The following is a 14,980-nucleotide window of genomic DNA, read 5'->3' on the forward strand; positions in this document are numbered from 1 at the left end:
CCAAAGCAATCACCAAGAAAAGTAGATTTTGACGAGTGTAACATCCTACCTTGGACCACACAACTTTTGGCTTGGGAACTCCGCTGGCTTCGCATGATAGTGTGATGGCTACGCCCTCATTGGCTATGTAGTGGTATGGACCAGCGTTGATCTCAGGAGGCACTGTGGAAGAAGTAGGTCACAAAACACAGCTGCTTGACTGGTCGTGAAGAACGGTGCCCACAGAATTATCACTAGTCTTAGCCAGCCAGCAGTGTCAGCGCTCAAGGTATTTCTTCATTACAAACTGATGATGAACTGTAATCTGGCCTGTCATTACGCGCCTATGAACAAAATGACCCTTTCATCAAAGCATGCAATAAATGAACCCTCTCACTATGATGACAGCAGGTTAAGTTATAGACCTAATGTTGTTTTCCATGCTGAGTCAGCACATAGTTGACCTGACTGTCCAAACCTGCCAGTGTCTCTAGCATTGAGAAACTGAATTCAGGAATTGGAACTCAAAGGAATAGTTACCTTTTTGCTTTCTTGCTGACAGTTAGATGAGAAGATTTATACCACTCTCCAGCTTGGGTGAGGTATTGCTCTTTACACCTAATCTCAACATGTCTGACATATCCTTTAACATGTGCTCTTACCGTGAACCTCCAGGCTGACAGTGATGTTCATGGAGCCTGCTACATTCACAGCAGTGCAGACATATGTCCCAGCATCCCGTGGGACTGCTCTTTCAATGTACAAACTGCCATCACTCCTCAAGAACATCCTTCCATTCAGCTGAACCTGTGCAGGAGAAAAGCAACAGACACAGGAACATGGAGATTATCTGTAAAACGTACTGTATGCATTTGAAAGCTAAATACTAGTCAGTCTTACAGGTTTTCCATTTTGGGACCAGTGTCTTTCTGGAAGAGGTATTCCGTCCAACAGCATGCAAGGAATACTGAGGGACTGACCGATGCCAGTGGTGATGATTGGGGCACCTTGGGCCAGGAGAGGGGGCTCTGCAGGAAAAGGTCAGAGCATAAATGGAAAGAAAATGTATGTATTTTAAGGCCACAGTCTGTTTGGAGTTGCTGCTATTGTTTCTAAAATGTATGGTAGTGCAGAAAGAAAAGAGAGCTTAGACAAGCCTACCCAGTCCAGTGATACCAACTCTGGCCTCCGTTTTAATGGTTCCAAACTGGTTCTTGGCCTCGCAGATGTACAGCCCTTCATCATCTAGCCAGACACCTGTAGTCAAACACAGGAAACAGACACTGAGCAAACTCAAATCAACTTCTTTAGAAACACAGCACAGTCTTTACATCCGAGATAAACCAGCTCCACTCTTGCTGAGAAAGAAAACAATAAGTCCATGTTGATAGCAGTTAATAAGAGTAAGACTGTGCTGTAATTAAGAGTTAAAAATAGAAAATAACGGGATTAATGGGTTTGCCTCAGCTGCCAGCCCCCTAACACACATGTCCCACTCAGTAAATTCCCTCGAGATTACATGTTGGAACATCAACATATGATTCACGTTGTGTTTGGATAGTCAGGCCTATGTTTCAATAGATGATGAAAAGACATTAAGCATTAAAGCAAAAAGTGAGGAGCAGAAGAGCGAGGGATTGGTGGAATTTGTGCGTGACACAATATGGATAGAGACATTTTCTAAAACAATGGCAGGTTAAAAAAAAAAAAAGTAATCTGCAACAGATTGAGGTAATTAGGTCAGATGGCAGCCAGAAATGGAAACCGTGACAGAAGCAGCCCATGCACATATGTCTGGTCTTCTCCAATAAAATATTACGCACACTATAAACATTTAGTCTCAGGAGCACAAAGGATCACCTTCAGTGGCCAAGATTAGTCATATTGCAGTCTGAAAGTCCTGCAGAGTTCACAACTTTAAATTCTTCTTTGCCCTGATGGGAATACAATCCCACAATGAAGGAGAAATACTTAACAGCAGCAAGGTGATGTGGTACTTTTTGTTTTCGGTAAGTCTTTCACCAACCAGAAGAAGTGATTTTAGCAGGATAGACAAGTAATGTTTTGTGATATATACTGACTACATACTGTACTTTTACTGATGGCAATGGCATTCTGTTGCCGCCCCCCTCTCTTAAGAAAAGCTGAATGTAATATGAAAGGCTGCACCTCTTCTATATATAATCACTCAGAAAATGCCAGTCAGTGCAAGGCAACCATGAAGCTGTTTTAGCTTGCACTGCAGACCAAAGCTCTGTGCTGCGATAGTGTTTCATGGATAACTCACTCTGGATTAGAAGATGTCCGCTCTCCAGCTGCATTGTTCTACTGTGGCTGTCTGTCCTTGTAAGAATCTGTCTGCTGTCCTGTCTGCGCCAGGTCACCATCGGTTGCGGGAAACCTCGGGCAGTGCAGGGGAGGGTGATATTCTCCCCTACGTTAGCTGTAACGTCAACCGGTGCCTCCGAGAACAATGGGCCCGCTGTTAAGGGGAGAGTGAATTTTCCTTTTTGTAAATTTTGAGAGAAAAATAAGCTTTATATGGAACACCAAGGTGTGGTCTCACCTCCAACCTCCAGACTGACGGTGCCAGCGGAGGTTCCAGCAGAGCTGCTGGCCACACAGCTGTACTGACCAGCGTCGACCTCCTGCACCCCTTTAATGTGCAGGGTCCCGCGGTGTTCATCCTGCTCAACGAAAGGAGCGGAGCCCACCTCAAGCTCACCTGGAAACACACATAAAACAAGCCCATTGGTCTCTTATTAGATATTTCCTAATTTGCTTGTATGTACACATTGTTTCTAACCTTAACTTACCTTTAAACCAGTGGACAAGAGGAGGAGGAATGCCTGTGGCTTGGCACTCCAGGGTCACATCACCACCAACAGACACGAGTACGACCTGCTGTGCCACTGTTATTCTAGGCATCTCTGGGGGACAGAAAAGAAAGCTTACGAAGCAATTTGATTGTGCATTCAATTTTTAAACAGCAAAGTAATGTTGGCTTGAATCAATAAAGGCTGCAGAAAAGACCTGAGGTGAAGATAGAAAACGAAGCTTACATTTCACACACATTCAGTCTCAACAGAGCAGGGATAGATGCTCTATGGAACAGGCAGACAGCCAAGCTGAAAAGATGAGATGATCTATCTCACAAGGCTCTCGCTGCCTTGACAGATCAATGTTGTTAAAAATTACATTCAGAGACAAAAGTGTGTCTAAGACCAGCACGCCCCAGGAAGAGGCTGCCACAGTCCATCAGTATTGAGGTTTCTGTCAACCACTAGCTGACATGCCATGACTGAAACTTCAGGCCAACAACTGTCAGCACTCACAAAACAAGAAGAGAAATATTCTGTTGTGTGAGTCTGTTGTGGCCAAACTCACACTGGATATCATTCACACACTGATTGAAAACGAATGCTTCTGAAGAATAGTCAACAACACAGACAAAAAAATAGTCTTAAAATGAATGCTACCAGAAATGATTCTTCAGGACGTATATATAAAAAAAAAACTACAAATGGTAAAAAGGATCATTCCAACAACAGCATGTTTTCACAATGGCACCCTTAACATCTGTTGCAATAACTTGACTTACCTGCAAAAGTAAGTGACACAGACTGAGAGGCAGTGCCAGCCTCATTGGTTGCCAAACACGTGTAGTCCCCAGCATCCTCTGGGAGGGCCCCTCTAATGGTCAGAACTCCATGTTGGTCTTGACTCAACCTGTATCATGCAATCCACAAAATTCATGTTTGTTGACTCTTCGTGATTATATTTGCAGATGTAAAACGGCAATTCCTCCCTAACCCTTTCTGCCATTCTTGGGTATCATGAGAGAAATATTTCTTTGAATATGTATTTTACACAGGCATATTAAGTCCTTGTGGTTTGGAAAAAGGATTTTACATCCGAAGTGATGCAAACAAGATGTGGCAATTACGCATGTAGTTAAAGTGGAATGTAATGACTCTCTGAGTCCTCTGTGCCAGAGGTGTTGAGTGGCCTGAGAGTTCCCTTACCTCGGCCGATTAGTAAGGAACATGTTTCCGTGGCTCCAGAAGAGCTGGGGAGGAGGGGAGCCGGACACTGAGCAGACGAGGCGGATCTCGTCCCCTCGGGAGAAAGCCTGGCCCTGAGGGTGAACTACCACAGAAGGAGCCTCTACAATTGGAGTCAAACAGAGGTAAAATGCTGTCGGTGACTCAGGGCCTTGTCAGTGCTGCATGATGTAATTTACAACTTCCCCATTACATGTTTAACAACAACAGACTTCTAACAATGTGGGCTACAATGATATTACCAGCACTTACTATGTCTGACATCATTGGTACAGAATTTTTTTGCTATTTTTGAAATCCATAACAAACATCTGAAAGTGTGCCCACAGTGGAAGCCACACTTTTCAACAAGCATTAGTTCTCGCTGTTGATGAACATTTTTTGACTAGGAAGTGGCTCAATCCGACAGCGAGGAGGTTATGGAAAACAGATGATGGGGGCCAGAGAGGAGCTATGAGGCCTCTCGGAGTGTTAAGTGTTTAAGCAGATGACCTGCAGGGTATCGTTCCTGCCGTACCTGGGACGAGAAGCCATGCGGTGATTCTACTGTCTCCGTGGGCATTGGTGGCCACACAGTGGTACTCCCCAGCATCCTGAGTCCGCACCTCGCTGATCTGCAGGGACGCGTCGGACAGCAACATCACCCTCCCCGCACGGGCCCGGATGGTACGACCTGCTCTGTACCAGGTCAAGTTGTGGCGCATGGAGCCTTCCACCTGGCAGGAGAGCACAGCCACACCTCCCACAGAGGAAGTCGCATTCACTGCGGGCTTCAAGACCGGAGGAGGCTCTGTTTTAGTTTGGAAACACAACCAAACCATCAAACTTTGTGTTATCAGCGGTGAACTAACAGTCCAGAAATAGTTTACTCTTAAATACAAACATTTGCGCTGGCATGCTTTGTATCGTGTCAGTGTTTTAGCCATGGATCTAAGACAAAGAATGGTTGGAACTTATTTCAAAGCCTTGCTGTGACTGTGATGCATGCAAGCAAGACAACTCAGGAAGTGTGTGTGCTTGCATTGTTGTACATGTGTGTGTAACATACCTCTAACAGTCAACTGTGTTAAGGCACGTCCCTGTCCTGCGCTGCTCTGCACTATGCACTCATACAGGCCTTCATCCTCAACTGAAGCATGGGCAATCTCCCATGATGCCACGGCAGAACCCCTGATACAAAGACACGGTTGGTTCGTTGACTGGAGTATGACAATAGCAACAAGATCCCATTTCACGTCATATTCAATTAGCATCACTGGCACACACACACACACACACGCACACAAAAAAAAAAATAGTTTTCACCACAAGTCAGCTTCACATCATGAATGTAATTCAAAGCAGAGCGTCAACACAGAGAAAGAATAGGCGCTTTGTTAATTTTTTTAAGATGACACAATCGAATACGTAATGTTTACAAAATTGACTGTATAGATGTTTCCTGACAGATGAGCCCATAAAACTCAACAACAGCACTAATGCTTTACAGACATGCTCACTGGTTAGAGTAGTGAGTGACCTAATTAGCCTATTTACAGCAGGTAATGGGCGAATTAAGCTGAAGCATTTGAAGGAATCTAAATCTGGAAGATGTGCCAAATGTTGGAGAGTGCCGAGCTAACAGAGGAAAGACTCACTGAAAGAACTTCTCCTCTCCCAGTGTAATCCCACTTCTGGTGAATATTAGCCTGTAGGGAATGTCACTCTCCACCGAGCAGCCAATCACAGCGGGCTGCATGTAGAAGCCCTTCACCACATCAGGCATGCTTACAGCTGGGGGATCTACACAAGGGAGGAAACAAAGAATAAAGGTCAGCAGGAAGATTGATGAGGTGTGAGAGACACTACACTACTGAGTGGCTTTGGCGAAATGTGTCTGCAGTGAGGGGGATGTCTTGCCTGGAACGACGTTGGTGTAGGAGACACTGGACAGCCTCTGGAAGCGGTAGCCCTCCTCGTCTTTGCCCGTCACCTTGATGAAGAAGCTCTGTGAGGGGGTGCGGAACTCCGGGAGACTCCACAGTCCTTGTTGGCCGAGGTCAGAGGGCAAAGGCACGGGGATCGTGCGTAGGGAGCGGCTTGAGCCTGACATGAGCTCCACATGGCTTAGCAGACCAGGAGGCTTCAGGCCTGTACATTTCAGCAAAACATGGGCTGGAAGTCCTGAGAGACAAAGACAGATCATGTCGTGATGTCGTCGTCTGCACATGTTTTCAGTCAAATAAGAATAAAGAAGCTAACAGAAACATATTCGGCACCTTTTATTGGCCTCCCTCTGGTGTGGTTGAACTCTGAAACGGGTATACTGGAAAAGCCGGCCCGGAAGTCTAGATTGCTGACTCCTGTGACCCTCAGAGTATGGCGACCACTGCAGCTCACCTATAGAAAGAAAGTAAAGCATTAAATTAGGCCATTGTCTTGAAATAGTCAAAGAAACATATTCATGGCTATTTCAGCAGAGCAGTACCTTCAGTTTCCAAGCCCCAGGTCTGGGAAACTTCAGGTTGACGACACGAGCAGAGTTGGGGATGTTTAACAGCTCTTTCAGGCCCTGCTCCTCACCAACTACACGACCTACAACACAAGAACAGGAGCTTTTCAACGTAAGATTATCTTCCCTTGTTTGGGTGCACTGAAAATATTGTTAATCAATATAGCAAGAAAGAAAACAGTAATAATGGGTTGTCTACCGAAAGGATCTCTGAGTTCGATTTGTGGTGCTGGTCCACTGAGTGACACGGTGACCTCTCGAAGGCTGGGGTCGAAGGGCACTTCCCACTTGTTCTCCTGGGCACTGTCATGGTTGGAGGACAGCAGGTGGACTTTCATGGCTTGAACCGTCTCTTCTACCCACTTTAAAACCTGACAGCAGGAGAAAAACAGAGCAACATGTCACGCTGGAGGAGACACTTTCATCGCTGGGTGAGGCTGGGATCCATCAAATGCAAACTGTCGGGGATCGCCTCTCAACTTAAAGACAGGACGAGGACAGGAAGGACGCACTTGTGCCTCCCCCCCGCCACCAACCCCTTCCCTGCTCGAGCAGCAGGCTGCTCTTTGTCTTCGGACTATTCTTTCATCGCAAAAGTATTCCTCTGAGGGATTTTGCCTAAACAAAGGAAAAGTGAAACAGTGCAACTGTCAAACTGATAACATACAGTTTTCTGCACTCTCATGCATGTATTCCCAGAGGACTGTCTCTCACTGTGGAAGTCTGTCAACCAATCCCCCTCCTGCAACACAGCTTTCATGAATCATGAGGCTTGTTCCTCTGAATAGAAAGCAGTGGTGCCTTTGTTTTAGAAATACACTTTAACTGTGTCTTCCACAGCATAAACCTGACTAATGTGTTGGATCATTTACGGACAGAAATGGCTGGCTGTTTCTCAGCTGTTCTGTGGAATCGAATAAAACTTAAGAAGCCAGATGAGGCCAGACGGCAACACATTAGGATTACAGGAGATTCAGCTCATAAATGAGTCATTCCAAAACTCAGAGCAAAGATTACCCAAACTGAAATAATAGTGGACAGTTTGATTATATTTAATGGCAAAAACAATCATGACTTAGACTATAATGTCCTTCAGAGGCTCTCCAGAGTAATATCAGACGATATAGAATTTCAGTTTTGACAGGTGCTTGACCTTCTTGGTATAATCGTTACCATGGTTTGAGTACGAATACAGTTTTTCTTTTGTTTTCTCTAAAACGAAAACAGAAGCAGAAAAGCCCAGCTTTTTTTTTTTTTTCTGGTATTTTGAAGAGCCTCATTCCAGAGGCCGCACTAGACCAAAAGTCTTCCATCTTCTAAATGCTTAACAAGCAACTGCTGTCTAGTATTTGTTTTGACTTCATATGGAGAGGCATTATGGCTGAGCTGCGTCTGTAATGAAACAATCTGGAAACATTTCTTTAGCGGGGCCCTTGGAGACGGAGCCAACGGCAACACATTTTAAGACATTTACAAAAAGGAGCAAAAACTGAAACAAGGAAAGACTTAATTATCAGCCCTCCGCTTTTTGTCTATCAGGTCGACTGGGTGCTGACAGCAGCTGGTTCCTCTCGCCATTTTACAACTGGAAACAGCTGTAATGCCTGCCACATGTGCAGACATCACCAGCAGAGCAGGAAACTGCGAAGAAGTGACCTGCAGCTGTCTCAGGATAGAGTCCACTTCTTATGCAAGAGAGCAGAGAGGAGTAGGCATTACTCAGACCACAGATAAAAGGAAGTGGAGTGCAGAGAGGGGACGCCTTGCTGTCCGGGCCATGGTAGGACTAGAGGAGCACGCTGAGTTCTGCAGCCACTCCTTGTCTCAACCACTGGGAATGCAGAGGATCTTAAGTCCTGTGAAACCTCATCTGGCATGTCTCAGTTAAACTTACAGGGCTCTTACAGGAAGGACCCCCTCTGCTATTCATAGAAGCATGGCAGATGGGCCAGAGAAGAAGGGTTCACTAAGGCTGGAGTGATGCTGTATTCCCCTCACTCGTCCAGGTGCTTTACCTGCTAAACAAAAACGTGGCCGTGCAGTAGTTAAGCACAACAGCTTGATTGCAGACCTCCCAGTTGCGAGGGGTCAGTTTAGTCTTTACTCAGGCTTAAACACCACAACTTCTGACATTTGCAGGAAGATGTACCTCTACAAATCAAGGCTATTAGTGTGAATCAGGCCCAGATGGACCCCATGCTCTCTTCTCAGTGAGAGTTTCGACACACCTGCCGAGGCTTTGCCCGTCACAAGTGGCACTTTATTTTAGAGGAGGCAACTACACCAAAAATGGTGCCTTTGTTTAGCGCACTCAGGAAAACAACTGAGGATAAATGTTGTCTGGGCTTCTGGATTTTATGTCTGACAACCATTACCAGCCCCTAAACTTACTACTGCATCCCCGTAATGAGAAAACCATAAGGGCCATGTTGTAAATGACTCTTCAAGGCACTTGAGTTGAGTGTATGTGCAGCTTGTCATGTAGAAACACACAACCACTGGTCATATCCTATGTCATGAACCGCATCTACATTACATGGATATTTAAAACCCTGTTTATCCGTGAGCAGACATCACAGGAGACATTATCTGGAAGCTTAACATCACCTAAGGATGACATCATTACCATAAAAAGCACAGATCACGCATGGTCCAAGTTTGACAGTACATTAACGAGGCTTCGTCTACACTCATTAGCGGATACTCTAGTTGATCATAATTGGTCAAATGTAACAGAGCATAAACAGTGCGATATGTAGAACTGACAATGAGTTGTTGTTTAAGGACTTGGAGCCAACTCCACTGGGCAGCTGTGTTGGAACGAGGGAAGCCGTGACAGATCGTATCCTGGGATTAGAGACTCAAATAAGCAGTCTGTTTTCTCTCCACTCTTCCCCCCCCCAGAGACCACAAAAAGATTTTGTATATTTTTATTTGGCCGCACTTTATTAAACTGCTTTTAAGAGGGAATATTTTGGTTAGATTTGTAGTACTTCTGAGGTTTTTAAGGATTAAAGGATTTGCATTAATTTGGTAAAAGCATGCCACCCAAGAGCTATAATCACACAGGTCTAGAAAACCCACTGGCATACAGTAATTCAATGTGGATCCAAGATCAATGTATTCACAAGTGTGCACATGTTTACATGTAACAGTACACTAAGAACATGCCAAAGGCTGCTTTAGCACAAAGTCATCTGGGGTGGAGGTGTGAGGGCAGAAGTGAGTTTGGTCTCCTATTCCCTTAATACAGCAACACAAATATCACATTCAAACACTCCTTAAACAGCTGGCAGTATTATGGAGTGATAATGAACCGAGCTGCCCCCACACCGGCATTGTATAGCTACATGCATGCATGATTTAACAGGAAACAGACCCCCCCACACGCACACACACACACTTAAACACATCTGAGTTCAGAGGGTCAGTGGGCCACCAGTGAGCAGAGCTGTTGGCTCCAGCTCAACGCTGCTGCCCAGCTATCTCCTGTGTTGACATGCAGGATACCAGTGTGTCTTCCAGAGGAAACTCTGGCTTCTTTTACATCTGCCAAGGAAGTGAGCCCTGCTGTCTTTGGCTTCTTAGACAGGGCTTCTGTTACATGCTGCTTCCAACATAAATCAGTCACTCAACCGTATCATATGAACAGGAAGCTTAATATCAGCTTTGTAATCATTTGATTACACCAAATGAAATTGCTATTATTACATCAGTGGGTCAAATAGTGGGTTGTTTCTCTTCTGCTTCTGCAGTCCTTCATTATTAGGAGATATAAGCTTTATTCATATAAACTGTATTCTACTTTATATTAGTCGGATCAGTAGGATGTATTTGATATTAATACACTTATTATGTATATACAGATTTAATGAGGGTTTGGTGAAGGTAACAGCCATAGCACTGCCATGTGCCCCGTCATGCTCTTACCTCGTTGACCTGCTGCTTGTCCAGGTGAAAGATTTGTCCAGAGGAGGTGGCAGCGATCTCCTCATATGCCCTGTAGCCAGGCTGAGAGCGGTCTCCACAGTCTCCAGTCAGCACAAATACCACCTGGGAACGGAGGGGTGGGGTGGAGTGAGGGGGCAGGAAGAGTTAAGAGGATTACTACAGTTCAGTGTTTGTTTTCTATGATCTCGCTTTTCAGTTGACTCCAAAGTGACGCTAATGCTCATTGTCATACTTGATGTGTAGAGGCTGAGACTAAAGTAACTTTGAAGAGACTTTCCCCTCCTTAGCTGAGCGTCAGGAAGCTTCATTGGAATGTAGATCTATCCCAGCATGCCACTGTATTCCTTTTGTTACAGCGTGTGATAAATGCAAAGATACTCAAAACTCTGTGGGCCAGCACTTGTTTTTAAACCTTCAGATTTAACCCTTTTCCTGTTAACATCACCTAAACAGCATTGAGATCATTATGGGAGAGTTAAACAACACTAATGAAATGTTTGAATACATGTTTTTGTATTGAACCTCCCTCATATGTGGGATAAATGACAGTAAACTGCCAACATTATCTCTACAGCCCTGGTTCGTGAGACGCTCACAGCCCGGTCCACTTTCTAGGACTGCACCTGCGATTGCCGGAGCTGCACCAGCTGCAGAACATCTCTCTTTAGGCGGTAGTCTTTGGCTCTGGCGTCTGTGAACACGTAGATGAAGGATCCAGGCAGGGAAACCTCCAAGGCTTTCTTTATGGCTCCTATGCTCATCTCGGGGCAGTCACCCCCACCCTGGATGAGTGAATCACACATGATCAAATACTGCTGGAAGAAATAAAGTCTAAATATCTTATTTTAAACTGCATTCATACTGATTTTATACTCAAACAATTCTATCATACCTCAGTTTTTGGAATAGTGTCCCATTTAAGCGGGACGCAGCGTTGGCTAACATTGACACATATTTAAAAAACATACTAATTTAAGCAACACTAAGTAACTTCTGAAAGAAGAAATATGACAATATGCCTTTTAGAAATGAAAACTTGGATTCATATACACAATAAAAAAAAAAAAACACACTCTTGCTCAATTCACTTAGGGGTTTTACCACTACAGCCTTACTTGGTCTGGTGTGACCAGTGGCGTATGATGGCTAATGTTACCAAACTTAAGATACATGTTGCTGTGTAACTGATAATCCTGAGCCAGTTTGCTGACATTATGACTCTCCTCTTCACTACGTTATACCGTTATTACATTATTGTCCCTTGTGGCCACAGTTGCTGCTGTTCGGTAGAGGTTACATAGGCTTGCTTTAAGCAATGGCAGTTCACACAGCTGTAGCTTGGATTAGTGTGGAACAATACAATGGTCCCAGGTCCAATATAATAATCATGTCATGTGTTCTGGTTCCCACCTGGACAAACAGCTCTTGCAGATCCTGCTGGAACTTCTTTGGGTCGGTGGTGATGGACACAGGGCCGATATCTGCGAAATTAGAAATATCGTATATCGTGAAAGAGACTCTAACAACATTGAATCTGGTCAGCTTAAGAGAGATGTTTTGGTTGCAATACAATACCGTATGCCAGAAAATATTCATCCCAACAGAGTAAGGGCTTAGGTCTACTCTTCTGAATGTTTCTTCAAACAAATCAACTATATGAGAACAAAGGATGCAGTTGTTCTGCCTCTGTGACCAGAGACAAAGCATCTACAGCATCAAAAGCCCAAATAAGCCACAGACTAGTCTACTTTATCAGAACCAGAGTGATGCCATGTAGCTTTCGTGCGAGACATGAATATCAATCACACACAGCACAAGAGTGGCTAAATTGGTGCACTGACAAAATTACAATGTTCAGGTTTTCTTTCACACAAATCACTACAATCTGGCCAAAGTTCGGATAACAATTTTCTGCAGCTGTAGTCAGCATCTTTAGAGTTCTTCAAGCAGCAGTAGACTCCAGTATGATGGATAAGAACCTGCCAGGGCCTGACACTTACTTGGATGCCTTCTGGGGCCAAATGCTGGAACAGTAAACATTAACCAATACACAGAGGACGCATTGATTTAGCTATAGAACACTGCTGTCTATAAACACAAGTCTTTCATTTTAGACCCTTATCAGGTAGGGTGGAGCATCATGATTTCTGTGTGTGTCTGCGCTTGTTATTCCGACTGCCGAAATACTATTCTGAAGTATCTTTGTGAGACTAATGATACTGAGCTTGCAGACAATGCGTCAAGTTGATGACATTTCTAACTCATTCATCTATTTTCCAATAGGGGAGGCTTTTAAGTCCTTGTCTCCTCGTCATGAGTGACTGTAAAACACTGACAGCACTGTCACGCCTCTTCGTCAGCCACCGTGGCTTCTTTGCAATCTTGGAGGTTTACAAGGTACCCAAGGGCAGGGCACATTAAACACAGACAAAATGTGTGGTGTTAGTGCAGCCCCCTAACACCCCCTGACTGGCTAAACTGGAGGGGTGGGGTGAGTGGGGTAATTACACACAAGCAGACAGCATATGCTTCTCATCAGTGCTCAAACACCCTCCCCCATTAGAGCACTCTTATTTTCAAGCTGCAGCTTTCTCATGAGGGTAGATGCCGGGGGTGAAGAGCCTTACCTGTCCCACAGACTCCTCATTCTAAAAGCTCACATATACTGTATATATTCCTGCTTGATGTCTTTGACTTCAATGTGCTGCTCTGTGTCCAAATGGACTTCTTCTGAAACAGCTAACAACATGTGTAACAGGTCCTGAGATGTGTTGCAGTTTGCTGTGATCTTTTCCAAGTAAATCTATATAAATGATAGCTACAAACGAATCGGGGGCAATGTACCCTACGTGCTGAGTTTGCTTATAATGCAAAAAGAAGGCTACAGGCTGCTGTGTTGCCTGGACCTGGTAAGACACTCTGGCCATTCTTGGCTGATTTGTTAAAAGCAAACATCTTTATTCCATGCATTAATTCAGAAACATATTAAAAATCAAGATTAAACACTTACAGCAATAGGTGCCTATTGTGCAGCTGATTATTTTGAGAACAAAGTGTGTTTGGTCAAAAAGTACCTGGGTCATGGAAGGGGACCAGGACAAAGTTTTTGATGGGTCTGGTCCTCCGGTTGAGGGTCTTCTCCAGGATCCGCGAGGCGCCGTCTATCACCTGTTTTAGATCGTCGTACATGGAGCCGGTAACATCGAACACAAAGGCCAGGGTCGAGGCGCTGTCACCGGATCCATCATCCTCCTCAGCCCGGGGGACTGCCAAGAGCCTGTGCGCGCCGATACACAGCGCCAAGACTAGGCACTTTAATAAGACACCGGTCATTTTGGTTATAGATTTACTGCATCTGTCTGCCGGAATAAGGCGAATCACATAAAAAAAAAAAAAAAAGTTTTGTAAACTTTTTAAAAGTTTAGACTTCAAAACTATTCTAAGTCTGGGACTGCTTCCAATCGGTAGAAACGATATGTGGAACAATACGGCTCAGCTGAAACACTTGCAAATCCAGAGTAAAATACTTCCACAGGAGTACATCCGTGCGTAAAGTTTGAAGGAGCGTGTGGACTGGCTCTGTGTTGGAGTGCCCCTGGAGAGCTGGTGCTCTGACGCTTCAAACGGGGGCGGGATGGGTATTATAAGGTTCCCGAGACTCAACCTGATTTTTTTTTTTTTGTGAGACCGCGTGCTTGTGTGAGTCTACCTCGACCCCACGGTGACTTCCAGACTTTAACCCTATCCAGCGCTCCCCCTTCAATCCAATTTTCTCCGTAATCGATGTGGGCCCCTAGAGACGCGGTTTTTAACAGCTTTGCGCACATTACCAGCGAAGTCTGGAGCCTGTATTTTGGACACGCCGAGAACATTGTCTCAGTAACAGCCTCGTTTTTATAAATAGCCATCGTTTATATTCAGCTGACACCAATCTAATTTTATACATAGCCCACCCTGAGAAATCTCCCATTGGCATATGAATGGGTGGAAAAGCTTGAGGTGTCACACTTTTTACGGTGTTGCTAATCTGGATATAAATGGGTTATTGATGATTCAATTGTATTCACTCTATGTCTAGCTATGGCATATGAGATCAGACCTCACAGAGGAATCCAGCCTAGATTGTATTAATGTAAATAATTCAGTATTTTCTTCCAAAGTTTAAGTGGCAGGGGCCCCAGAGTATTTGAGATTAGAAGATGGATGTTAACTTCAAAACTTCTCCATTTGCTGCAATAAGTAAACAGATATTACTTCTTTCAAATACGACTTGGATCAATGCTCTGGACCCTCCTGACCTCCTCTTGATATCACTTGAATCCGTCCTCGAGTAGAAAACAGAAAGCAGGTCTGAGCAGGCCCAGTGAGCAGACAGACCCAGAGGCTTCTACACAAAAGCCACTGAGCCTCATTAACCCACCAATCAATGCCAAGACATCACCGTTTTATGCACTTCATTACACAACAAAAAGTGCAGACTTACATCAAAGAGCAA

The 14,980-nt window shown here is 44.5% G+C and overlaps 1 protein-coding gene across 1 annotated transcript in view; it reads right to left on the bottom strand.

Annotated features, from left to right (window-relative positions):
* The window catches only part of hmcn2 (hemicentin 2), a 43,663-nt gene extending 29,255 nt beyond the window's left edge, over positions 1-14,408 (bottom strand). Inside the window, exons 1-20 of the mRNA XM_076104936.1 lie at positions 13,560-14,408; positions 11,896-11,966; positions 11,109-11,267; positions 10,465-10,587; positions 6,734-6,905; positions 6,511-6,617; positions 6,302-6,422; positions 5,943-6,206; positions 5,681-5,825; positions 5,092-5,213; positions 4,561-4,833; positions 4,005-4,146; positions 3,581-3,708; positions 2,796-2,909; positions 2,546-2,704; positions 2,267-2,461; positions 1,141-1,236; positions 880-1,007; positions 642-786; positions 50-162 (exon numbers count right to left, since the gene is read on the bottom strand). Coding sequence (XP_075961051.1) covers positions 50-162; positions 642-786; positions 880-1,007; positions 1,141-1,236; positions 2,267-2,461; positions 2,546-2,704; positions 2,796-2,909; positions 3,581-3,708; positions 4,005-4,146; positions 4,561-4,833; positions 5,092-5,213; positions 5,681-5,825; positions 5,943-6,206; positions 6,302-6,422; positions 6,511-6,617; positions 6,734-6,905; positions 10,465-10,587; positions 11,109-11,267; positions 11,896-11,966; positions 13,560-13,818 — 3,036 coding nt within the window. The 5' untranslated portion in view covers positions 13,819-14,408. The remainder of the gene's footprint in view (positions 1-49; positions 163-641; positions 787-879; positions 1,008-1,140; positions 1,237-2,266; positions 2,462-2,545; positions 2,705-2,795; positions 2,910-3,580; positions 3,709-4,004; positions 4,147-4,560; positions 4,834-5,091; positions 5,214-5,680; positions 5,826-5,942; positions 6,207-6,301; positions 6,423-6,510; positions 6,618-6,733; positions 6,906-10,464; positions 10,588-11,108; positions 11,268-11,895; positions 11,967-13,559) is intronic.
* Between the last annotated feature and the right edge of the window lie 572 nt (positions 14,409-14,980).

Source organism: Anarhichas minor, unplaced genomic scaffold, assembly GCF_050575085.1.
Source record: "Anarhichas minor isolate MPS153535 unplaced genomic scaffold, ASM5057508v1 ptg000030l, whole genome shotgun sequence".
Classification (NCBI taxonomy): Eukaryota; Metazoa; Chordata; class Actinopteri; order Perciformes; family Anarhichadidae; genus Anarhichas; species Anarhichas minor.